This window comes from Haemaphysalis longicornis, unplaced genomic scaffold (assembly GCF_048455015.1).
Source record: "Haemaphysalis longicornis isolate Haplotype H1 unplaced genomic scaffold, Haemaphysalis longicornis Haplotype H1 scaffold_9, whole genome shotgun sequence".
NCBI lineage: Eukaryota > Metazoa > Arthropoda > Arachnida > Ixodida > Ixodidae > Haemaphysalis > Haemaphysalis longicornis.
The window spans coordinates 88,810,441-88,836,277 of NW_027526460.1; the positions used below are offsets into that span (position 1 = coordinate 88,810,441).

The following is a 25,837-nucleotide window of genomic DNA, read 5'->3' on the forward strand; positions in this document are numbered from 1 at the left end:
CACGTTGCATATAGACGCCGCCGATGATGGCGGGCTAAATCAGGACATCTTAAACGTGATGCTAATACAATACAAGTTATGCTGACACCCGATACTCTTTTCAGAACTCCAAGGAACCGTGTAAACTTGTTCTCTGCTCACTGATATACCAATGTTTTTTTTTTTTTCTCTTCAGCCTATGCATGCGTGCATTATCTTTGTCACAATCAATTTCAACCATTATAATTGTTTACTTTGCATCATAAGGTCCCACCGTAGATTCGGTGACAGTTATCGGATTGTCAGCGGCCCACCTTATTGGAATGGTGTCGTGTTCTCCGTCGTAACCCGCTGTTTGTAGTGTGCGGCACGGCGCTTGAAAATAAAATTTTGCATAGAAAATATTAGCCAATATATCTTGGTCGGCAGTGGCGTTCAAACAAATGCACCGGACCGCGCCCAGAGGGCGCCACGTAGCCCGCGACACACACCGCCACCTTCGGCAGATAAGCGCGAAACTGGCAAAAAGCCAGTACGTTCGTGGTTGGGGCGCACTCTTCCCTTTGCAGCGTTGGTGAGCCATATTAGTTCCGCCTTGTGGGTTTAAAACAAAGTACAATTACTGTACAATATTGTGCAGTAATTCTGCCACACAGTCCAGGTGATTGAAGGATTCATTTGATTGAACTCGCGTATGGGAAGGCAAATAAAGGGCGTATGGGCGTGACGACCAGAACAGAAACGCTTGTACAGCCTGCCTGCGGGCCCGACATTTTCAAAATCTGCATGTTTTAGTTCAAAAGCAAACGTAGTTTATATTTTTGAACTCCACAAAAGAGGAGGTTTTGTATGCAGCGTTGCGTGATGTTTCCGCGCGGGGTATTCCATCGTTGTTAGTTTACTTGCGAATGCGGAACTACTAACTGGACAACGTGGCTGTTACATATCGGTCTTTGATCCGATTGTGATGCTCCATACATTAACAGTATGAAATTCACATCAGTCGTTGCATAGCGGAAGTGCACATGTTAATAAGTAGAACGTACGATCGAATATAAAGTCTCCAGGCCTTTCAAGTATCCGAGAACTCGTATTCGGTCGAATGCCGACTTTGAATCCATGACTTCGATTATAACTTCAGCAAAATATTGCAAGAGTGTATCAGTCTCGAAGTGTTATCCGCTTGTCATGTATCGTCGTTCGGTTCTGCAGGAATAATGTCACACAGATAATATATCCCTCTTTTCAGCCTCCCGAATAGGAAAACATGGATTGCTTTCTGCCTATGTTGCGCCCTCTGCCAAGAAACTTTATAGTCTTCCATGTGCAGCCCGCCAGCGGTATAAACACACGCCCCAAAAAAAAAACTTTCGAGACAAGACTATCACGTGAACTTCCATTGGGCGAGGAGGGGGCAAGCAAAACATCCAATAGGCATATCGGAATAAAGTATAGACTGTTCATATCCGGTCACATTTATTTCCTCTCAAGGCAAACGGGTCCGGCATGAGACCTCTGTTAGTAAGGAATAGTAGCGCTTTTATTATCTTCAACACGGTTTGAAACAAAAGTCAAGAAGAAAAAAGTTACTTCCCTGAGGGCACCCCTCACTGGTCTGGAGTGGCCGCAGACGACGGATAAAATAGATAAAAATTTCTCCTTCCTTTCCCCTCCTCAAACGCAAATTTCCTCCTGCGTTCATATATTTCCAACTTTGCACGTCTATCTGTATTTTTCCTAGCTTTACAGTGGCTTAGACAATAATTTTATAGTTTTTTTTTTTTTGCAAGAAGATATGATATGATAACAGAGTGGATCCCTAGAGAAGGCAAGCGTTGCAGGGGGCGGCAGAAAGTTAGATGGGCAGATGAGATCAAGAAGTTTGCGGGGATATATTGGTCACAGTTGGCACAGGACCGAGGTAAATGGAGAATAATGGGAGAGGCCTTTGCCCTGCAGTGGGCGTAGATAGGCTGGTGATGATGATGATGATGATGATTTTATGCTATAAGATAGCTGACAAAACGTTTGGTAACGTCAAAGCCTTGAATGTCCGCCCTATACGTGGTTATGTCTCTAATAAGCCCTTAATAAGTCCTTAACAAAACATTTGGTAACGTCAAAGCCTTGAATGTCCGCCCTATACGTGGTTATGTCTCTAATAAGCCCTTAATAAGTCCTTAATAATTGGCGTTCTAGGCCTTTGCAATATTAAATGAAGCAGCGTAGAACCGCTGAGTCATAAACTACGCTGTTATAATTGTGTTTGGGAGCCCTCGTTGTGAACAAATTTAATCCGCACTTTTGTGTATTTACCGCCTGCTACCCAGCCCGCTAACGAACCCGCAACAAGGTGCTCGTACATTACAGCAGCATGTAATGCGCTTGCTCACTGTGGGATTTTCAAGATACAGTAACCACGGCTTCACATCTGCAAAACAAAAAAAGAGAGGGAAAAAGAAAAATCCGCTGGAGAATGCAAAGCCTTGAACACAGCCTTCCCAGCTGTGCAAACCTACGGCTCGGCAGCAAGGCGACATCATTCTATTAGCGCCCAGTTTCATTTGGACGATGTCCCCTACGATAGAACTTTTCTGCATGACTTCGTTGCAATATGTAGTAGGTACGCACTCAAATAAGGTTATGGCGCACGTTTTTGCAAAGGTGGGTTCACGGGCGCTGAAGGCGGTCGGCGTGGCGGGATCGACCCAGATTTGAGCGCGTCTGCCGTTGCTGGCGCTGCCCTCGCCCGGCAAACTTCGCTGTCTGGAGCCTGTAGGCTATATCACTACTTTATTCCCGCAGGCAAAGGAGCTCGAGCGCCTGGACAAATCTGTGTGGGACCTCTTGGTTATCTTTACCACCCAGTACAAGTTTTCCAATCTGACAATGTGGCTCTGCTGGTGAGTGCGCTTCTGTGTACACTGATGCTGTAACTTCACCTGATAGTTCGCGCAAAGCATTTGCAGGTCTTATGATTTCATTTTCAGGCCCAACACATTACTTTATTCGCGCTTTTGCACGTGCCGTTTCGTCCTCACTTCTGTCCTCCGAAGCTTTAATGGACCATATGCGTTAAAGTTTTACGTGGTGGTTTTTCATGCACAGCAACAAAAAGTTTCAAGAATTCAAGAAATATTTTACACTATAATTAGGGTCGGCAATATTCTAACAAAAGAACGAAGATTGAATCGATGATTTTTAAAATGAGTGGTCACAATTCTGTGAGTTTTCATCAGCTGAGGACAAACACGCACTAGAAACCCACCTTGTGAGTCACGGGTGAGTGGGAATACTCCGTCAACCACCCACTCGGGATGCGCAAAATGGAACACGCTCCCTGCACGGCTGCGCATGCGCTGCCTGTAGCTGGACACTAGTCCCCAACGGACGCAACATGACTCTCCAAGGGCAAACGTAAAACGGCTGATTTTCAGAAGGTCCCCCAAGGTGTTCATAGGCTTTTACTTCAACTCGCGGACTCACGCAAAAATTCCTGTGTTGGATAGTGCGAAGTATGTGGTCACCCCTGATAAGCGGGGAAGGAAATGAAAGCCGAGACTATCCGCGCTCCTGATGATGTGGTGGGGGAACCCACGGCTGCGTTAGCCGGACCTCCAGACAAGGAAGAGCTACTCGGCTTTCACCACACGGAAGCACACACCGCTTCAGCCACCGGCACACATCCTACGGCGCCGGCGTAGCCTTTGGGACGCCACATTTTAAAGCGAAAGCTTTCTTAGTGGGACACATGACGCTCTGCCAAAAACTAGTGATTTTGCCTATGGAATGGTTCATTGACCAAAAAGCTGTGATAACATCTCCATACACACGGTACGTGCGTGAAACCGGGCTTTCATCGTGCCAAAACGGTTACTTGAAAATTGCGAACAATTAACGGTTCTACATAAAACAATACACGCATCGATCATGAGGAAGGGGTACAATAGTATGCCATTGTCTCATAAAGCGCGTATCGGTACACATTTAGGTCGGTCGTGGGTGGATGCGTGTACTTAGTGCGCAAAAAATGGTCTCATGGGTTCGTGCTTCGTTTGCGATTTGGGTCATTTAAGATATGACGACCCATTGGACGAACCTTCATTGGATTGGACGGAGCATTCGCGCTTGTGTCAACTTTCATTGAGAAGGGACAGTGAAGTTTTTTTTTTAAATTTTAACACGAAAGTGTTTTATGCCGGGGCACACAAACCTCGCCGACGTGATATCCGTCGTGGAAATAACATCACCAGAAAAAGTTCCATTGGCGCGGCGGCGCTAGGTTTCGAGCCCACATTCACTCTGGCCGCAACGGGACGTGTTAAACGCTCTACCGACTGAGACATGACGTCATGCCCGGCTTGCTGTACGAACGCGCCATATGTCCTACCCTCTAACGTGTCTTTTCAGACGGTGCTGCCGCCTACGAGAGGCGAAGTGAAGTAGTGCGTCATGAAGCTAATGAACGCCGATAGTTTGCGCCTCGATAGGTTAGCGTGTAGCAGCGGAAGCTGCTGTGTTTATCCGTCCGCCACCTATGTGGAACGCCACTCAGCTTGTGGAACGCCGCCGCCGCGTTCCACAAGCTGAGCTCGTCGCAACGCAAGCATTCGGCGTACACTCCACGAATCAGGACCAGTACGTGTGGTCGCACCTTTGCCTAACCGACGCGAAAGCAGGACGTCGCTCGCCAGGCACACCCACAAGACTACTGCCGACCTGCAAATAATGCTCCTTTCGTTCGAGCGTACCATGACTTCATCAAACGATTCCCTGACAACCCGTTCAGTTTCGTTATCACGGTTTGCGAGCACCTGGGGTTTCAATAGGATTTACGCAATGCTCCGGCGCGTGTTTTCCAGTGTCTTAATGGTGATGCATCTAACGGTGCCATACCGACGAAATATAGTGATGTGCAAGTTCATATCGATACGCAATAAAGATTCAAATGCTCCTGTGAAGGCACATTTCACGTCCGTGTTTTACCGATTCATATGAAAGAAGGATCAACTACATTTTTTTGCACCCCCTGCCATTTCCTATACCGAGAAACTGCAACAACGCCGGTTTTTCGCGCGACGGGAGACAAAGGGTTGCGGCATTTAAAACGCGCATGCAGCCGATGACAATGAGGCGTAAAAATTTTGCGATGCACTTCCAGCACACAAATTGACATGCGGTGTTTCATCGTCATATCAATTCCAGGTTCTCCTGCTCGCTAACCTACTACATCATAGCGTTCGACGTGGGTGCGGCGTCCATAGGCAACCAGAGCGAGTTCCTGTTCTCCGCAACGACGCCATTCGCGGCGTACTTCCTCATCAGTCGCTGGGGCCGCAGGAACGTCCTGGTCACGTCATTGGCCATCACAAGCATTTCCTGCGCCATCATCGCCGTGCTACCCAGAGGTAGGCGCGAGATAATCAACTGGAGCACTCCTCACGAGCAGTCAGTTCATTACGCGGTTTTCCTACAGCCTGCTCCAGTGTGTGAAAGTGAACACGCGTATCAGGTGCAGCTCGCAAGAGGGAAAATGCACGTTATTTCTCTGCCAAGGGATATTAAAGTTAAAGGCAGAGTTCATATCTCATTATTTTTATAGCTGCCATAAAGACAAGCAAACCATCGTTCAATTTGAACAAAATAAAAAGCCTTTAGTAACTAACTCGGCTATATTCCAGCCACGAACCAGATTTTTTAACCAAGAAAGCCGGACAAATATTGAAGAAAATATTTAAATTTTGTGCTACCATGGGCACGACTGACTTCTAATGGGTCTGCACGAAAACCTAGCCATCAGTTGTTAACGCTGCAGTATGGAGCGTGAAATACTTCGAATAAAATGAGTTTTCCAACACAGCCATTTTGTTGCAGCGAAGGGTCGCAGCATTTAAAACACAAGAAAAGATCATTACGGTTCCTTGCGATTCAAAGAAAAAATGGACGCTTCTTTTCTAATCATTTTCTGTAGCATTCCTCTAATGCTAAGCATTTGAAATCAGGCAACCGTCATGTTGGTTGCCTAATATCACCGGGGAACTCCTATCCAAATATTTCCGTGGGATTTAGAGATCATTTGCTAAAAGCTGGTGAAACGTGATTTTACTTTCTTTGAGTATTTTTGACAAACTTTTCTAATTCAGTCCATGTGATGCTTACGGCGCTGCGTAACTATAGTTTTTAGGAAGATCCCATACTATTAAACGTTCCTGTCCTGTATCTTCGTGCACAGATACCACGTTTGTTGTGATGTTGGTTGCCTGGTTTCTGGTCAACGTCTCGAACAATGTCACGTTTCTCTACGCCAATGAAATCTACGCGACCATAGTACGAGCGCTCGGCTTCAACGTGGGAGCTGCCGTTGGTCGGGTCGGCGTCATCGTAGCACAGATTTTCTACCAGGACTTCGCAAAGGTAGAGTCGTGGCTTTGTAGTAAAACAGTGAGGGACACAGCTTGACATGTCCACATTCTAAACACTGGAGAAAAACAGATTCCCTTGTCTTGCAAGTAGGCAGCAGGCCTGTTCTCTTCGTCTTCATAGGAATAATGATGTTGCTCGTTTTATCACCTGACTATATATAATAGGCACAGTACGTTCTTACCAGAGCTATGTACTTGAGTCAAATGAAAAAATTCTCTGTAATGGGAAATTCGTAGCTTGGCTGTGCGGTGCGAATACCTTTCGGTACTGTAAATTACTCCACTGGTGACACTAGCCGAGTGTCCTGATCGGCAAAGTGACGCCGAGCCAGCGCTGGGAACAAGGCTGTCCCGTGCCCACATGCATGAAGGAAGACTCAGGTGATCAGCGGTGACAGGATGGTTACGTACTTGAGCCAATCTGGATTCTCTTTGTTCCACAGCGAAGCCACCTCAAAGTCATCGTAGGAAGCTAAATCATTATGCTAGCGTCGCTAAAAAAACCCGGCAGTTGTGTTAGCAAAACAGACTGCTCTAAACTGGGCTGACAAGTTCCGCAGACACTCGAAGTTCCCGGTAAGCTCGGATTTCAGAGGCTAAAGTACCCTAAAAGAGCATATGTGGATAACGTTGTTACACATACCACACATTGGCTGAACAATTTGTTAATCTCCTGTGTGGTGGCTGAACAATTTGTTAATCTCCGGTTTGGTACACCGCATCTTTCATGCAAGTCTTCCGCGTCACCAAATGTGGGCTAAGTTTGGCCTTTCAATGACGCTCAACTTCTGAACACACAAAGAAAGAAGCAAATAAAGGTTCTATTTCATACTTAGACAGTGATCCTATCCTTTTCAACATGCTTTACCGGACCCTACATTATTCCGCCAAACATGGGAGAAGTGGAGGCCGTTATGTATATTTAAAGGAGTTATGAAGACAAAATGCAACTTTATTTAGTAGTTTGAGAGGAGTACCTCTTGGTAAACAACCCAGCTTTATTCCTGCAACGAACGACGTTTTTTTACGGAAAAAAAAGCAAAGAATATTGTAAAACCGCTAACTATCGCTCTACAGCGACGCAACATGGCCAAGCAATAAAACATATTTATGAATATGTTTACGATTAAACAGATTTACGATTAAACAGCTGCATCGTCTAAGCTGATGACATCACACCGTTGTGCAATCGATTGTTCCTTTGTCCTAGTGTCACTAAGTTTTCACTGTATCCGAACAGTTTTCTCCGGTTATTCCGCGCGGCCGCCATGATCGTGTGTCACTTCTCATTACGTGACATTTGTTAACACTGCAAACGTTGCCATTTTGTTTATGCGTTATCGTCTGTCAACTACGGCAGCCCTAGCTTGTCCTCCCTCCTCTGCGGCTGCGCGTGGTTGACGTCGTTCCGAACGTGACTCAAAGATAACGCGCTTCGCACCACTTGAGCTGCAGAAGTGCGTCTAAGATGTTTTGCTGCATCTCCGACAGTGTTGTCCACAAACGACCCGGTCAAAAGTAGCGGCGAGGCCGTAGAAGAGCGGCAATCTGGCAACGCCGAAAAACACTAATGTGCCCACCCTTGCTCACTTGCGTGTATAAGTGACGGTACTCTGAAAGCTAATTTAGTGACTACTTTATCCCCGCCACAATACTTTGATTTTCTCCTATTAATTTTTATATTAATTTGATAATTTGGTATTAATTTGATAAGTTTGATATTAATTTTTGTTTGTTCACACAAAGGTCGTTATATGAACACGACGGAACGACGGAACTCCAGTATATTTCCCCGAATGTACTTGACGGTATGTCGTCATAGTCCGCGCCGACAAACTGGTGGAGAGGAAGGTGCAAGGAAAATTAGACTTTGGACCGCACTTCTCTTGCAAAACAATGCGTAATTAAACTAAAAATTCAGCTTTGGTGGCTAGAGAATTCTAAACAAAATTCTACTAAATGAACTAAACACTGTTCATAATCCTTTTCAGGGTCTATACAAAGAGATGGGGACCACTCAGATGTCACTACCGGCATATATCTGAGCCAACGCTGCATAAACAACAAAGACTGACAACTTATACTTACTGTCGCTTTCGGTCCATGCGATTTGCTCGACTGCTTTTTTTCCCCTCCGCATGCCATGTTTTAGGATTTTACGTAAACCTAGTCTCTCACTTGAGCATTGCGGGGTTGGAGAATTGATAATGTAGAGCGCAGTGTGTGCTGGGTCCTCGTTTGCCGAATTCACCTCAAGGAGCTCCTGTTTCTTTTTGGGCATGGTGCTCAGGTTGCACTCCTCGATGTATTCCTTATGCTAAGGTTTTAGCCAGATGCTACGATAAGGAAGAAAGCCGCACTGGCGTATATATACCTTAGCCTAAAAGCCACACACTTTCGAAACTGGAAAAATTATTAAAGATTAAAAAACTAACACCATTTTCCCAATGTGACATCTTCTGAAACGGCAGAGCTATGGTTCTCTTGTGCATTCTCGTATGGCAACGCCGTCGCAGCGGCAATTGTATGGTTCGCGTTTAGGTATCGGGAGCTAAACGTGAGCGGCGCAAGGCTTCCTTCCCTCTCCCTCCCCTAACGGGAGGGATAAATACCAGCCCCTAAGAGCCCATTGTAGGTGTGTGAACGGGCTCCTCCCCTACGTGACGCACTACCTACATCAGAAGGATGCAGATACTCGGCGTACAACAGCTACGATGTCAAAAAACATACGATGAAGTAGATATTCCTTTTTTACTATAGACACATTCTTACATTAGGAAAACTTCGCCTCTATATTCAATGCATACTTTTTGACTGCGTTCCTTTTCCTTGGTGGCTCTACTTGACGGGATGCAAACAAATTGCAAGCAATCTGGAATCGATTATCTGAGGCGGCAACTGGTACACAGCAAGCCCCTTGCCATGCGACGGGATACGAATTTTACGTGATTTCCCCGCGGTAATTCACGGAGTGATTGCCTGGCAGCAATGCCAATCGCTACAGACCAGGCCATACTATTTACCAAATAGCGCGACCTATTCCCAACAGTGGCTTAGGCAATTCGCTACCAGAACGCGTGACTCGTTTATATCGTTCTGCAAAAACATTTCTTTCTAGAGTCGAGGTGGAGGCACGACGTTGTTCATACCGTTGTTTTTACCAGTGATTCTTCCTCTCTGTCTTTTTTTCCATTAGCACACTTTCCAGTGGCGGTCGGCGTGCTACGCAGTGCTTTCTGTGTGCTGTGGCGCCTCGGGGCTAATGATCATCATGCTTCCGAACTCCAAGGAGTGTTACCTACCCGAGAAGGTGAAGGCCGAAGATGACATATTCTAGTAAGTGGCACTATGAAATATTGAGCTTCTATGCAACGAGCTAAAAGTACACTATGAGGAGCGCGATAACGAAGTGCTACGAGTTTTTTACGCCAGTAGTGGAAAGTGATCCCAGCAGGAGCACCCCGTGACCTACGTCACAGCAAGAGGCTACGTCACAGCAGTCATAATCATCGGCTTCACGCGCGGTGCATGCCGGGACGTTCGAGGGAAATATAAAATCGAGGCGCGGCCAATCATCATCATCGTAACGGTAACTTTTGCGCACTTGATACGGGGACACAGAAAAAGGTGACACGAAGACAAGCGCAGTCTTTTCTGTGTCCCTGTATCGAGTGCGCAAAAGTTACCGCTAAGATGACAAACCAACTAGTCCGCCTATCCGTGTTATTACATCATCATCGATTTCGAATGCCGCCATTTATGAACGACTGAGAGAGGCTCACCGACTGGAGCGCCCCCTTAGGATGGCAGTGGCACCATCTCTCCAGGTGTCGCCAAGGTTAATTTTTCGGTTAGCACCGTCTTAACTTATTGATTACTTAACCATTCACGTGACCAATAAAGTAGACGACATGCTCAGCGCGAGCAGAGGCTGTGAACAGAAAATTGCTTCATGAGAAAATTGCTTCATGAAAAAATTAATGAGCTCTTTCTACGACGTCGCAACGGATCCTTTTGTTATCAAGAGCATTAAGATGAAAGCGCTGTCGATCGGGCACTGCCAAAAAGCAAGATTTTAAGATTCAATCAACCGAGAATTGAGGAATCAGTGGAATGGTTAACATTCCCATTCGTGGATGTTTGAAGCAGACATCATACACTGAAATATAAAAATGTCGGGGAGATCATTCGGTTGCCGTTCCTCCGGCAGACTCTTAGGTCTGGCGCGCTGTGGGAGCGCTCATACGTATTGTGTAGTGTGTGGAATGTGTTCAGGAAAGACGGCGACTGGCGTTGCTTCGGAGCGTCGAACTGACGGCAGCTGGCTGTCGCGTCGCATGTCAACAAACATGTGGTGGCATGAGACTACCGGCGTGATGAGTTCAGCCACTTAACTCGGAGGCAGCAAAAGAAGTGCGAACTGATATTGCATCTTCTGCGCGGTGTACTGTGCTACCTAGGAGACGGGACCATGAGTGTTCGCGGGGAAGCCATCCAAAATGTTCGATCGGGCGCCTTGGTATCGCGGCGATCTGTGCGCGCGCATCGACCAGGCCATGGACGTAGATGACTGCCGGACGGGACGGCAAAGGTGGCGGCCCTGGAGGAGCTCGTTGCGCCTGGTGTCCAAATTAAGGGATTTTTTTTTTGCCATAATGGTGATGAACCGACCATCTGTGTTCTTCAGAAATATTTGTCCCATACGGCTGTGAGTGCCCCCCGTAAGCGTCATTATTGCCAATCTTGAGCTGCCTTATAATCCTCTTTTGGTTCTAAAGTGCAAATGAAAGCATAAAAGGGTGCTGTGGCTAGCTTTTCTCGGTGATGGAGTCCGTTGTTTGCGGGCTTGGGAGCATGCTAACACTATGCCCCACCAAGGTAAGTGCAAAATGATTCGATTGGAAAGTACTTATCAATCTTGTAAGTTAGTGTATCACAGACGCCAGCTTTCTCGTTAGCACAAGCTATTGCTTTCGCAAAAGGCTGGCGAATATTCCCTCCCATATACCGTATACAGACCACTTCCCGCTTTGTGTTTCGAATGGCCAATGGCATCCCAATATTCGTAAAGAAACAAGTAATGTCTGAAAATGACTGTCGCAGCACTTTCTGAAACTAATCATCTGAAGAGCAGGACACCGAAAAATTTCGGGAGATTCAGTATTCATGATTGCGACACTGATGATAATTACGATTGCAGTCCGTCGAAGCCAAAAGCAAACGATATGATTTTTCCATGTCTTGGAGCTTTTCGCCAGGAATACGTCGTCAGCCTGCGTGGAAGCCAGCTTCTGAAAATGCCCTTTCATGGTAGACGATGCGAATAGAAAAGTTTTCTTCGCTAACTCTGAAAGGACGCACCGCTTATTTAACCCTCGCCTCCAGTAAGGGCAGCCGATGTCGCTCTAACTGCAGCAATGTTTCCCGAAACATACAAACGTCTGGCAAGATCTTGGGAAACTGTGAAAGCAGAATCTGTACCCGTGTTTGCTCGATGGGATTGGACAATTCATCGATACTGCAAACACGCGAAAAAAAAGCGGGAAAGTGAAGTTTTCAATACCAAGAATCCTTAGCACTGGTGGAACACTACCGAAAATTTTTAGCATCTATGGCGCACCTCTATTTGTCCCTAAATATTATTGCCCGCTGCAAGCAAGGAAAACATCAGTTTTTCATAATATATTTAGGACAATCTTCAAGGGTGTCCATTTATCGTTTGAGCGGACTGCCAATCCTGTGCTAGTTTTTCGAAGTATGATGCATGCCTTTGCGTTCACCTCTAAGCCTTCGCAAAAAAGGCAATGCAAGAGCAAATCGATTTTAGATGGAATTGCATCCGCTTGTCTTCAGAGGGGATAGTCAAACGTATCATTTCGTGACAAAATGAGGCAAATTTGAGACCAAGAAATTGATTGTATGTGGTTAAATTTTCTCATTTGTTTCAAGACCAACACGTTACAAGCATTCCTTATCTTAAGAAATGCCATCTGTTGTTTAGCGCCAGCTCCCCATTGAACCAATAGCAAGGATAGCGATTTCTTTTTCTGTTTCTGAACGTGTAAACTGCACGCACCGCTCATTTCCCACATGCAGCGCGACTTATGGCAACGATGGGTACTGAAGAACACGTGTCCACAAAGATGTCAAACATAACCTCAGCAATTTCAAATTACCCACTCATCTACCGACAAGCAGCGCTACAGCTGCTGTATACAGTGACGTGTCTGTAACTCCTCTGGGCAACTTCCAAATTAGCCGCTCATATCCCAGCATGCAGGGGGGCCTAACAACGGCAGCGTCCGTGAAAAACAGGGCAGCGCAAACAGCCCCTCCAACTTTTTGTATAAGAATGACAGCCTGCCTATGTGTAGCAATGGGTTACACACGAGTCTCGTAACTCAAGAGCCCCTGGCTCGACCCTTGGCCAGAGGTGAAGCGATTCTCTTTTCACAGCCTCTGCTCGCGCTGGGCAGACCATCTGCGTCATCGGTGACGTGGTGAAATAGGTAATAAATTAGGTAAGGCGGTGTTATTAGAAAACTGAAGCTTGGCTATACTTGGACTGACGGCGCCACTTCCATCCGAAGGAGGCGCTCCGGAGCTTTCAGTGAGCCTCTCCTCACACTCGTACATAGATGGCGCCACCCGAAACAGGTGATGATGATGATCTTCCACGCGCGGGTTTCACATTTACTGCGCATGTCCCGGCATGCACCGCGCGAGAGTGAAGAATGCTGTGACGTAGCCTCTTCGTGTGACGTATGAGGTCACCGGGCGCTCCCAGTGAAATCTCCTTCCCATACTTATGCCCAACAACGGGCGTCACCAGGAAGCCTTGGAGTTATACACTTGGCACATGAGCAGTTTATGTCACCACCTGCAATCATACCGACGCGTGGGGAGCACATATTGGGTTTGTTGTTTGCCGTGCATTCCGATAAAGCATTGACTAATGGTTTGAAAGAAACCAGAGACCAATAGTGTTGGTTATCTGTACGAGGTGTGGATAACACGAAATCAACCAAGCCCGTTTTCAAACACGCATGCGTGGATATCGAAAAACTAAATCGCACGGTTAGAGCCTTTATGGCATGCTTGAAGACCTTACACCCGGATTTTGAGTAAATGTTGGAAGAAAACTCCATTAAGCTACCACACTGTTAAAAAAACAAAAACTATCTAATGCTCCAAAATAACCATTAAATCAAAGACAAACAATTTAGAGGTTCACAGAGGATGGGAATAGAAGCCTCATCTGAAATAAACCTGCATATAAAAACCCCTCACGCGATAATGCGGCAATACACTGGTGTACACACTATGATAACCTGTCAAGGCAAACTTAAGCAGCTATCAAACATGTAAAAAAAACTTTTTTTTCAACCACACTCTGCCAAACCAACTAAAAACCGGTCCTAAATTGTTCTGGGACGTAGAAGTCAAAACCACAGTCAGTCACTCACTAAACTATAAAGCGCCCATGACAATTCCATCGACCTAGGTAACAGGCGGAATATTTATCTATCACTTCGACTACACTAGGTGCGCAAGGGTTACGATAAGCTGTTATTCATGATTCGTTTCTAACAATGCTCTTAAAATAGAATGGTGTAGCACGCGCGTTGGAGCAACTAGGATGCAAGATTGATGCGGGGGTGGTTGGAATTCATGCAGAACTTCTGAAAAAAAGTTAGATCAGCATACTTCGACTTCGACTAAAAATTTAGCTGTCCATTGGCGCAGCTCTTGTGAATGGAGACTGGTAGACCGCATATGTTTACGTAAATGCCATACTAACAGTTACCGACCTATATTGCAGTCTTTTCTACGCCGAATACTCGAGCGTATCCTGTTCCCACAGATCATTTTACAGATGAAGAGAAACCACTTACTGACAACTAAAATGGCTTCCGTCATAATCATTCGTGTGACACTCAGTCGTTTGAATTGCTCATTGATTTTCATCGCTCCCCACGTAAGGCTTGCTAGACATACGCAGTTTTAATTGGCCTTTTTTGAGGCGGTCAAGTGAAACTCAAATTATAACAAACACAGGTCATCTTTATCTTAATGCGAGAAACCCCAGTGCATTTACGGTTTCTTTAAAGACAGGTTTTCGTAAATACAGCGTGTGTATGCATGCCCAAGCATACACTACTCCACACACTGCAGGCGTATCCAGTACTTCTGATTGATTGTGGGGTTTAACGCGCCGACGCGACGCAGGCGATGAGGCGCGCCGTAGTGGAGGGCTCCGGATTAATTTTGACCACCTGGGGATCTTTATCGTGCGCCCAAATCTCGTACACACGGGCGTTTTTGCTTTTCTCCTCCATCAGAAAATCGGCCGCCGCGGCCGGGAATCGAACCCGCGACCTTGTGCTCAGCAGCGCAACGCCTTACCGCGGCGGGTTATCCAGTACTTCAACGGAGAGGTTCAAATGAACAAGGCTGCTCAAAAATTGCAACCGCGTATTTGTATTGTTTGTAAGCTTACATGAAGGTAGGAATTTGATTTGTATGGAGTAGTTCTGACTTAGTTAAAACTGTCAGTCTGACCTGAGTATTTGTAAAGTGAATAGGGCTGCTCGGAAATTGCAATAGCGAAATCATTTTGTGTGTACGCTTACCTAAACCTACAAATTGTCTTGATGACAACCTGTTTTATTTCTGTTTCTTTCTCCGTCCCTGTTTTCTCCATAAACCTCCAAAACTCAACAGCTTCAGTCCGATGCGTTACTCGGGCGGCAAGAGAAAAATAGATCACCTGTGGGGGTCTCCAGTCGGGGGGGCCTCCGGCACCGGCCTCTCGGGTAGACTTCGGCTGACGTCGCTCTTTGAGAGGATTCCAATGATCATCAGAGGGAACTCCTACGCGTTTGTCCCAGACCCCCAGGCCACCGTATTCGAAACTCAACGAGGCCTGCCCACCGGAAGTGAGACTACGGTCGTACAGCAGGGCTCGATGGCTCGGAAGGTGGATTCACGCGGCAACCAGGAAACAGGCTAGTACCATCTTTTTTTCTTGCCACGTCCATGTTCGGCTGATTCTCCCGATGTGGTTGCTTAGCTTAGCATGGCGGAAGCCAAAATACTTTCACGAATTATTTTGAGTGTAGTGAAACATTTGATGCGAATAGTAAATCTTGCCAGCTTTAGATGGGGAATCATGCACCCGCCTGCCTAACGATGACGGTGGTTGAACGCGAAGGTTTATCGTGAGGCATTCCTTGGCTGTCGTCTAATTTCTGTTTCTGCTATTTGCTGTTTACTGTTTGTATTTGGTTGATACTGTTACCACATTATGCCCCTCCTGCTTGGGCCTACATGGCCTGCAGTATGTTCTTAAATAAAATAAATAAATAAATAAAATTTTGGACTCACTCGCAGACACTAGTAGTGTCTCGTTGAGCTTTGACTTTTACTCGCACGCAGTGTGAGCTTTTGGTCGCACTGGCTTTGACCGTTCGCCATTTGATTTTAAGGAGGCTTCGCAATCAAATGAAGGTCGAACGGCGAGGTGCATGGTTTTTCTGTCTTATTTTGCACGTTCATGCAATCCTCTCCAAATCCAAACTGCTTCTACCGTGTCAGAATGGCGCAAACGGGTAGACGGCGGCTTCGTAACGCGAGTGACCCAGGTTCGATTGCGACGACGGGTAGCGTTTTTTTTTCTCTTCCCCCACGATCATCATCATCATCAAAGAAGTTGGCTCTCCTGGAGTGCGCTTCTGACGCAACATGCGCCATCAGTGAGCAATGAAAAGCTTCGCTTTAAAGATGTTTTTGTAATTGTGGCTCGACCCGAGGCGCTCATTTCCAAACCGGAATGGTCCACTCACAGTGGTGTGGTGACTGTGTAACTAAATAGACCGTAGTTTGGGAGGATGGGCAGTAGAAACACGAAAGACGCTTTCATTTCATTTTCATTTCATTTTTATTTCCTCAAAGACACCCCTAGGGGGTATTACATAAGGGGTGGATATACAGAAAAAACACATTTTATCGCATTAGTTTTATGAACACAGGTGACTACTGACATTTGCTATGAAGTTTGATGGGAAGGTGGTTGAAACAAATGGAGCAGGAAGGTCGTTCCAATCTTTGGCTGCACGGGGAATAAAAGAAGCGGAAAAGGTGACAGTCCTGGTGCGATAACGGGACACTTGAAGTGGGTGGCAAGTGCGGTGTGAAATGTATGTCGGGGGGAGGATGTAAGGGGATACATTTAGTGAAGAATGAATAATTTTGTGAAAGAGGGAAAGGGTGGTGATACGGCGGCGGACAGAGCGTGGTGATAAACCGGATTGTGCTTTCAAGGATGAAACGCTAATGTTGTACGAGTACAGGGAATGAATAATTCCGGAGGCACGATTTTGGACACATTCAGGATGATTTATGAGATATGTTTGGGGTGGGTTCCATATGGCGGAGGTATATTCAAGTTTTGATCTGATGAGGGAGTGGTAAACGAGCAACTCTACGTGCGGGGGCGCATGGCGTATGTGAGGTTTTAGGAAGCCAAGTGTTTAGTTTGCGGATGGCATGGCGTTAGTAATATGCGCATTCCAAGTACGATCGCAAGTTAATGTGGCGCCTTGATATTTGTAGGATGATTTTGACTGTACAGTGACTTTCGCACTGTGATATAAAAGAGGAAAGGTATTTTCACGACGGAAAAAGGAAACAAGTTTACATTTATTCGGGTTAAGAGATGGAAGGCATTTATCGCACCATTCTTGAATGTGGTTAAGGTCTTGCTGGAGGACCACTTGGTCGCGAGCGTTAGTTATGACCGCCGACAGCACCTTTTTGTCATCCCTAGACGGAATTCTGTCCTCCCTGTCGACGTGCCTCGCGAGCAGCGCAAGGATCCCTGGCTCACTTCTCTTTTGGACTTTCTAACAAACCCTGCTTCGTCAAACGCCCCTTGAGCTGTGCGGTGACAGGCCACTCACTTCGCTATTCGTGACGAGCTTCTGTACTGCCTAAATTATCACGCAGATGGCAGGAAGTGGCTCCTCGTCATTCCCCGTCATCTCCGTTCAGACTTTTGCGCATGTTTTCACGCCGATGCACAGTGTGGTCACGCTGGTGTACTGAAGACATACCGATGTCTCCGTATGCGGTACTACCGGCGTGGAAGTACACTTTTGTCACCAAGTTCGTCCGTTCCTGCGAAAAATGTCAACGCCGTAACTCCCAACCAAACAAACCACCGGCTCCATTGCAGCCCCTGCCGTGTCGAGTACGACCTTTCGACCGCGTAGGAATAGATTTGTATGGGCCGCTCCCCTACACGGTTTCCGAAAACCGCTGGGCCGTCGTCACGGTAGACCACTTAACCAGATACGCTGGAACCGCCGCACTACCAGCCGCTAACGCCCGTGAGGTCACCTCATTTCTCCTATGCCGGTTCATTCTTCGTCATGGTGCCCCTAGAGAGTTGATCAGCGACAGAGGGCATGTGTTTCTTTCTGAAGTACTTGAAGCCCTGCTCGCAAAGTGCAACGTTATCCACCGCACCACCACTTCTTCCCATCCACAGACCAATGGGCTTACGGAAAGATTTAACCGGACACTTGGTGATATGTTGGCAACATATGTTCTTCCGTAAGTAACTTATGGATACAACACCGCTACTCAAGGAAATACGAAGTTTGCGCCTTTCTTTTTCCTCTACGGCCCGAGCCTTCATGTCCGCTCGACACCATCCTGCCGTACCGACCAGATGCATCTGAATGTACCCCCATGTCACAGGCATCTCGGCACACCGAAGAGTGTCGCCAGCTCGCCAGGGCCCTGGCATCCGAGGAACAATCTCGCCAGCAGCAGCGTCACGACGATGGAACACCGCCCCCTGAGTTCGCTGCCGGTCCTCTTGTGTGGCTGTGGATACCCTCAACTGTTACTGGTCTTGCTCAGAAGTTACTCTCGAAATATCATGGTCCTTACCGTGTAATCGAGCGTACATCCCCATTGAACTACGTAGTTAAGTCGCTTACGTTGTCCCCGGACCTTCGTTGTCGCGGTCGCGAAACTGTGCACGTTGACCGTCTCAAGGCTTACCACGAACCGATGGTTTTATCTTGCCCTTAGGTCACCAGGATGGCTCCTTTTGTCCGCGGGGGTAATTGTAGCGCAAAAGATTCGCCCATTTAGAGTATGCTATTGGACACTGCGAAGAACGCACTATGTCCCGTGTGGGTATGCTCTGATATGTGGTCATGGGCAATAATGGGTATGCAGTGAATGGGGACTGTGAAGACGACGAGGAGATAGCACCGGTCTCGCTGAGAACGCGACACGATCTCGGATAGCTCGATGCACCGTGATCATTGCTCCGGCTAATCCTCTCGGTGTCTACCTGAATATCGTCACCTGGAACGCTACCATTCCGTGCCAATAAACACCTTTTCAATATAGATTTATTTTATTATGTATAGACACGTAAATAGTTTTCAATGACTTTTGTGGCGCTCGTCGCCATATAGTGCCTAATTTGACTGCTTTGTATGTGGTCTGCTATGCTGTCCGAAAATGGAAATGTAGTCTGTCAGCTGTGCCAAGTAACTGTTGGGTGGCGAGCATCTGTTATCTAAGTGGCTGTCGTGGAAAGTTAAATATTGTTCTGTGCTTCGTAACGGCTGAAAGGTGGCGCGCGGTATTGGTAGCAGCTGGGAATGCTTCTTGTTACCTTCGGTCTATAGCTCTTACCTAGTAGTCAAATTGCAAAGTGAAGGAGGGCATGCTACTATTTGTCTCGCTTGGTGGCTTCAGCGATATTCCTAGTATCATCCTCGGCAAATTGTAATCCGACCTCGGCAAATTCTAATCCGACCTCAACTGGGTGTCGAAGACGAACTGCAGCATTTTTTATACGGCCCTTATCGGAGGATGCGTTGGGTGCATTCGAACTGTCCCAGCAATGGATACTGAGAAGGCCTACGGGAAATATCAGCCGCGATGAGAGTGTTCGGATCCTCAAGTAAAAAAACTCTCCAGTAGGGTCTCCGCATTCGCGTCTACACATTTCTTCGGGCCCACACCATCTTTGTTCACCATGTTGATGAAATCAGTGCTCGAAAACAAGAACAAAGGAGGAGGGAGGCACCACAGCCCTGGGCTTTCTTTATCCGATTTTTGAGTGCGCTTTCTTCAAGCTCCAAATAGATTGCGTTGCCTACATGTAAACACATCGTTTCAACATCCCAAATGGTTCGTCTTACCCTTCTCCTGCTGCCGCGTCACAACATAACTATCTTACTGTTGGGAAGGGGGGCGGTGTGTAGCCACCGGCGCTCTGACAATACAGGGTGAAGAGTATATTCTTTTTAGCCGTTTATCCTAAACCGCTTGCTTAAACAATTTTCTTTCTCTTCTCGAGCAGGAAGACACATCCCCGATCATCCTCACGAGGGCCAGCAACTGGGCGAGATACCGGAAGTCGGTCATCATGGAGCCGCGAAGCCACAAAGCGGTTGCTCGACAAAAGCAGTGCCACACACACCGCTGCTGCCGGGTCAAGAGCCCGGCCAGCCTTCTGAAGAAAGAGGCAGCACTGCGTCTGTGGGCCCTGCCTCACTGGCGCCGCTTTTAACAGTCAAGCCAAGACCAGGCTCCGTCCAAACCTCCGACGCACCCCAGCCACGAGGCGACGCCCCGCATCTTGGCCAGGCAACAACCCCGCCTCGTAGCCTCACTGCAGCGCCTCCGAAGGACAGCCAAGCTCTAAGCAGCTCCGAATGCGCGCTCTTAGAGAGCACCAGCGCCGTCTGCTCAGCGGCGACCACGGAAGCGCTTGTACACTCGAGTCCCCAGAAGCAACAGCAGCCGTATCAACCACTCGCGGCTCACCTCGACATTCCTTCTTCTCGCGAAGCTCTTTCGGCGGCCCAAAGCCCCACCCAAAGCACGCGCACACCAGACACGAGCGTCAAGCGCAAGAAGAAGCGAAGGCGTGCGAAGAAATAGGCACAATTTCCCGCTAAGTGGGCGCTCTGGCACCCACCGTGAGCCAGTGCAGGTTGAGAGGTGCTTTCAAGAAATGTGACAGATAGTTGTTTCTGCTATTTACTTTACGTCTAAATGTTTGTTTAATAGACGCGTAGCTTATTAGAGGAAGTTTTAGGAACCTAGTTGGATTGTGAACAAGTGGTGTAAGCACCAGGGATGTATCCACTGCGAGGGACCACTACCTGAAGCACCACATGGTGATTTCTACGACGCCTGGCTGCCTTGTAAACACTTGACTGTGGTGTGTTCTTTTCTTGTGAAAGCCGTTATCTTTTTACGCACGAAGTTTGCTGAATTAAAGGTATTACAGTTGGAGGGGATTTGCACTGCTACCGTAAACGAATTTTATTAGAGCTACTGCGAAGGTCCTGTGCTATTGAACCGTGAACAAGAATACCTGTTAGCAAGCGGTTTTTTGTTGCTGCTGTTTTTGTTCGCCTGGTTTGCTGTGATTTAGTGCAGGTGGGGTGCCGGGAATGGTAGGGTCTAAGTAAAAAAGCACAGAATATATCAGGGCCTACACAATGCAATGAAAAAAATTGCTTTTGGATGAGGTTTAAGAAAACGTATTTCCGCGTGTGGTGTTGCAGGCAGTTTTTTAAAGCAAAGCTTTAGTGTTCTCACTGATGGCGTCTGTAACGCGAAAACGCCGAAGTGAAAGAACATCGTGCACCCTTCCGTCTAACGACGACGACAGCTAAGGCGAAGCTACTACTCAAGGTTCCCCTACGGGAAGATGACGACGGTGGTTGAACGCGAAGCTATCTCGTGATGGATTCTTTGGTTGGCCAATTCTAGGGGCATCCTTCCACAATCATCATCAGCGGTGCCTGGCCAGGCATGCGCAGTGGGGGTGTGGACGCCGCACAACGGCTCCCACACAACGGCGGAGGGAACAGGCTCGACCATATGCTGCTTCGCATCTAAAATGTTCAGTCCGTCTTAGACACCACACAAGAAAACGCTTTAAAACGCTGACACTGACACATTCTCCCGCAGCCACATGCGCGCACGCTCACAGTAAGAGGTAAGCCACAGACGTCAGCCACAATAAGCGACAGAAGCACAAAGGGCCATTGTTTCTCTGGGTCTAAGGCGAATTTATTTATTTTCGTTACCTCAAAGGCCCCATGGAAAAGGGGCATTACATGAGGGGTGGGTAAGGTACACACAAAAAAGAAACAGTAGTACAGTGAATAAAAGACAAAAATACAAGGCATGAGTTTCAAATCAATACACAAGTTGTAAAATTTATAGATAACATAGCACCAGAGTAAATATAGCAGTTTCATATAATATAGAACGAAGTCATGGCAAGCAGTGCTAATTTAAGTAGTTCAGGGTCGCTTGTTTGTACAACATGGTCAGGCAGATTATTCCAAAGTTTTGCACAGGTTATAAAAAATGAGTTTGCGAATGTGGTGGTTCTAGGGCGAGGATATGATAGCTGAATTGAATTATTACTGCGGCAAGGAGTTTGTGGGCGGGGGGTGATGTACTTACTGGGTGAGAGGGAATGATAGTATCTATGAAATAGGGCCATTTTGGCGAGTTTACGGCGGTGACTAAAGGGGGGGGGAGGTTGGCGCGTTGTTTTAATTATGCACACTTGTGAATGAAGAGAAGTCAGAATATGTAAACCTAACGGCGCGATTTTGAATGTCTTCCAGTTGATCGATGAGATAAGTTTGGTAAGGGTCCCAGATTGCTGAAGCGTACTCTAATTTGGGGCGGACGAGCGTGGTATAAGCCTGTAATTTGAGGTGCGGGGGGGCGTGTTTTAGGGTGCGTTGTAGGTAGCCGAGGGATTTTCGCGCTAATAATGAAATGTGGGTGATATGAGTAGACCATGAAAGGTCACTGGTCAGGTGAATGCCCAAATACTTATATGTGTTGGCTGCTTGTAGGATTGTGTTATTAAGCGTATAGTTGTAAGTGAGTGCTTGGTTACGCCTGTGGAAGGAAACGACTTTGCATTTAGTTACATTAAGACACATTTTCCAATGTTTGCACCATTTTTCTACTGCTAAAAGGTCAGCTTGTAATTTTGTTTGGTCTTCAGCGCTATTGATTGCAGTGTACAACACACAATCATCTGCGAATAGGCGGATTTGGCTAACAATATTGCATGGGAGGTCATTGACATATATCAAAAAGAGGAGAGGGCCCAGTACTGTGCCTTGTGGTACACCTGAATGAACGGGGTGAGTGTGTGAGGATTTGTTGTTAACTAACACAAACTGTTTTCTGTTGGTAAGGAAGTCGCTAAGCCATGCTAATACGTCAGGGTCCAAATTAAGCTGTACAAGTTTGGCCATTAAGTGGTTATGTGATACCTTATCAAACGCCTTTTCAAAATCTAGGAATATAGCATCAGTTTGGGTATTGTTGTCGAGGTTGATGTGAATATCATGTATGAACGCGGCAAGTTGAGTTTCACACGATAGCCCTTTTCTAAATCCATGTTGTGCAGGGTGTAAATAATGGTTTCGTTCAAGGTGGTTGATGATGTTCGTGAATATGATATGTTCCATTATTTTCGATGGAACGCTCGTTAATGATATGGGTCGATAATTGAGTGGGGATGCTCTACTGCCGCTTTTGAAAACTGGGGTGATTTTTCCAATTTTCCAATCAATGGGGAGGTAAGCCGAGGAAAGGGATTGCGTAAATAGCAATGCCAAAATAAATAAAAACCAGAATAAAAACCTTTATTGCCATATTATTGCGGACCTTCAGTTCTCGGGAAGCATAGATAGTAAATTCATCAACTGGGTTCGAAAATGCTCCCTGCGAGTGAGAAGGCTCTTTATTGAAAAGCGGAGAGCTTTGCCGGCGTTTGCAATCGCCTAAATGCTTCTCTGCTAGGGGTGGGGGTGTAGAGAAAACAGGCCCTAAAGAGATGTGGGCAGAAACAAAACAAAAAAAAAACACTGGCGGGGCAAGACGCGCTTGATGGACTATTTTGTAGATTGTGTAACAGAAATCACAAATTTGAAATTTGACCAATGTCCTCCAAATAAGAAAACAAACTTTTCAGAGCCTGACGCTGCTTTGAGGGGCACGTCAATGCTCCTAGGATAGTCTTTAAGGTTACGTGCCCTTTATCTAGACGATCATTATCTCCAAAAAAAACGAGATCGTGGTGCCAAGTAGGCCACACATTCTAATAAAATATGTTCAACGGTTTCTACAGAAGAACAGTTCTCGTAGTACGGGTTGGTCGTCAGTCCCAGGCGAAAAAGGTAACTGTTGGTGTAAGCCGAGTTCAGTCGGAGGCGATGATATAATCTCGCTAGCATGTGAGGGAGCTGTCTTTGAAGTCTTGATTTTAATTCAGGGTTCGTGGAAATATGGTATTCAGCTCCTCGCGGCCTACCGACTCAGTCCGATGAGCGATCGAATCAAGTCAACCACTGCCTGCGCGTCGAACGGACTCGCACCGGCGGCTTTTCGGCTCACCTCGCCGGCTTATCAATCGGCACGTTGAGTCGAAAAAAAAACGTTTTCCTGGACTTAACTGTTTCCGTCGTGTCCATGAGTACGGGTCTATAATGTGGTAGTGCAAATCCAGCGTACAGAGTAAACATACTGCTGCCTCAGGAGCAGTAGTGAGCCAGAAGCCTGCAGCCTTGCGGAGAAAAGACCCACCACAGTCAAATCTTTACAATGCACGCAACCGTCGTAGAAAGTGCTATGCGGCAGTTCAGAACGGCGTGGAGGTTGGAGGTAGTTGACCCTTTTACGGGATACACCCCGCTGCTCTACAGCACGTGTATTGATTGATTGTGGGGTTTCACGCGCCGACGCAACGCAGGCGATGAGGCGCGCCGTAGTGGAGGGCTCCGGATTAATTTTGACCACCTGGGGATCTTTACCGTGCGCCGAAATCTCGTACACACGGGCGTTTTTGCTTTTCGCCTCCATCAGAAAAGCGGCCGCCGCGGCCGGGAATCGAACCCACGACCTCGTGCTTAGCAGCGCAACGCCTTAGCCACTGAGCCACCGCGGCGGGTCTACAGCACGTGTAGGGCAAATCAAACTAGAGTGTGGCTGACTACTGCAACCAAGTTGGAGAATTAGAGGAGCCTGGCGGATTTCATATTGAAGGCCAGCAGAACATGCCCCGAACGAGGCGGCTCTTAGCCTCCCCCGCCACCCCCTTTTGAATGGAAATGGAAATAAAGTATCTCTCTCTCTCTCTCTCTCTCTCTCTCTCTCTCTCTCTCTCTCTCTCTCTCTCTCTCTCTCTCTCTCTCTCTCTCTCTCTCCACGGCGTATGTTCACAATCAGGCTCCGTTCGTAGAATTCCCCCGCAATAAGCTACGCAAATAATAAATAAAGGCTTTGGAGAAAAGGAAATCTCAGAAAAAAATATTCGTCACACTCTTTGAAAGCACGTTTCAATCGGCATTTGCTCACGCTAGGTGCCGGAGCGTACATACAGTAGGCGGAAAATTGTTCCTCTGTCTTTGAACGTGTTCGCTTCTTGCGGTTTACATTCGTGTCTCCAGTGCGCGTGCTTTGGCAGGTCGCCGAGAAAGCTTCGGGTGATGTAGAAGGGACGTCGACGTGAGCGACGAGTGGCCGAGGCGGCTGTTGATGCTTCTGGGGACTCGAGTGTCCAAATGCTTCCGTGGTCACCGGCGAGCTGACGGCGCTGCGCTCTGTTCGACTAAAGTTAGAGATTCGGCGTCTCTCGGAGCTTCGCAGACATTCCAGTGCGTTGAGTGAGGCTACAAGCCGTGGTTGTTGCCTGCCTGAGAAGCGAAGCGTCCCCTCGATGCGGCTTAGGTGTGTCAGGAGTTCTGATCGAAGCTTGAGTGTTGAAAGTGCCGTCGGTAAGGTAGGGCTGACCGACACAGTGCCTCTTTCGTCAGAACGCTGGCTCGGCTTCTATCCCCGCGGCTGGGGTGTCTCTGGCTACGCTTTGGCCGAGTAACCTCCTTGTGGCCTCGCGGCTGCATAATGGTCGGCTTCCCCCGAAAGCTGTCGTGAGGACTTACTGCGCTGTATCTTCGGTCTGGGGAAGAACAAAGGTTGTAAACACAAAAGCATTAGGAGAAACTGTTCTAAAGAACGTAACTCTCACTACGAGTTGTCAGAGCGGCGCTGGCTAATCCTCCTCTCCCCAAAATACGCTGCAGTTATATCAACATAAATACCCCACAAAGTGGCCGGCGGAGAACGGAGGCGCCCAAATAGCCGAATCGGTAAGTTATACCAGAGTCCTTCAATGCTTTTGAAGGACTTTGGTTATGCGAAGCATTATCCGAATGCTTGGGTTCGGTACGCACTCGGGACGCGAGTTTGGGACGCCGAGATGGAAAGAGGTTTGGTATCGAAATTGGTGTGTTACGTTGAACCGCATCTCACAAAAAGTGTTTTCCCACTTAAAGTCAGCTACAGTGGCCCTT

At 47.2% G+C, this 25,837-nt stretch overlaps 1 protein-coding gene across 1 annotated transcript in view; it reads left to right on the forward strand.

Annotated features, from left to right (window-relative positions):
* Nucleotides 1-15,414, forward strand: part of LOC144153301 (solute carrier family 22 member 7-like) — a 34,786-nt gene extending 19,372 nt beyond the window's left edge. Inside the window, exons 6-10 of the mRNA XM_077684953.1 lie at nucleotides 2,785-2,882; nucleotides 5,185-5,387; nucleotides 6,212-6,393; nucleotides 9,598-9,737; nucleotides 15,126-15,414. Of these exons, the coding sequence (XP_077541079.1) occupies nucleotides 2,785-2,882; nucleotides 5,185-5,387; nucleotides 6,212-6,393; nucleotides 9,598-9,737; nucleotides 15,126-15,414 (912 nt within the window). The remainder of the gene's footprint in view (nucleotides 1-2,784; nucleotides 2,883-5,184; nucleotides 5,388-6,211; nucleotides 6,394-9,597; nucleotides 9,738-15,125) is intronic.
* Nucleotides 15,415-25,837: the final 10,423 nt, after the last annotated feature.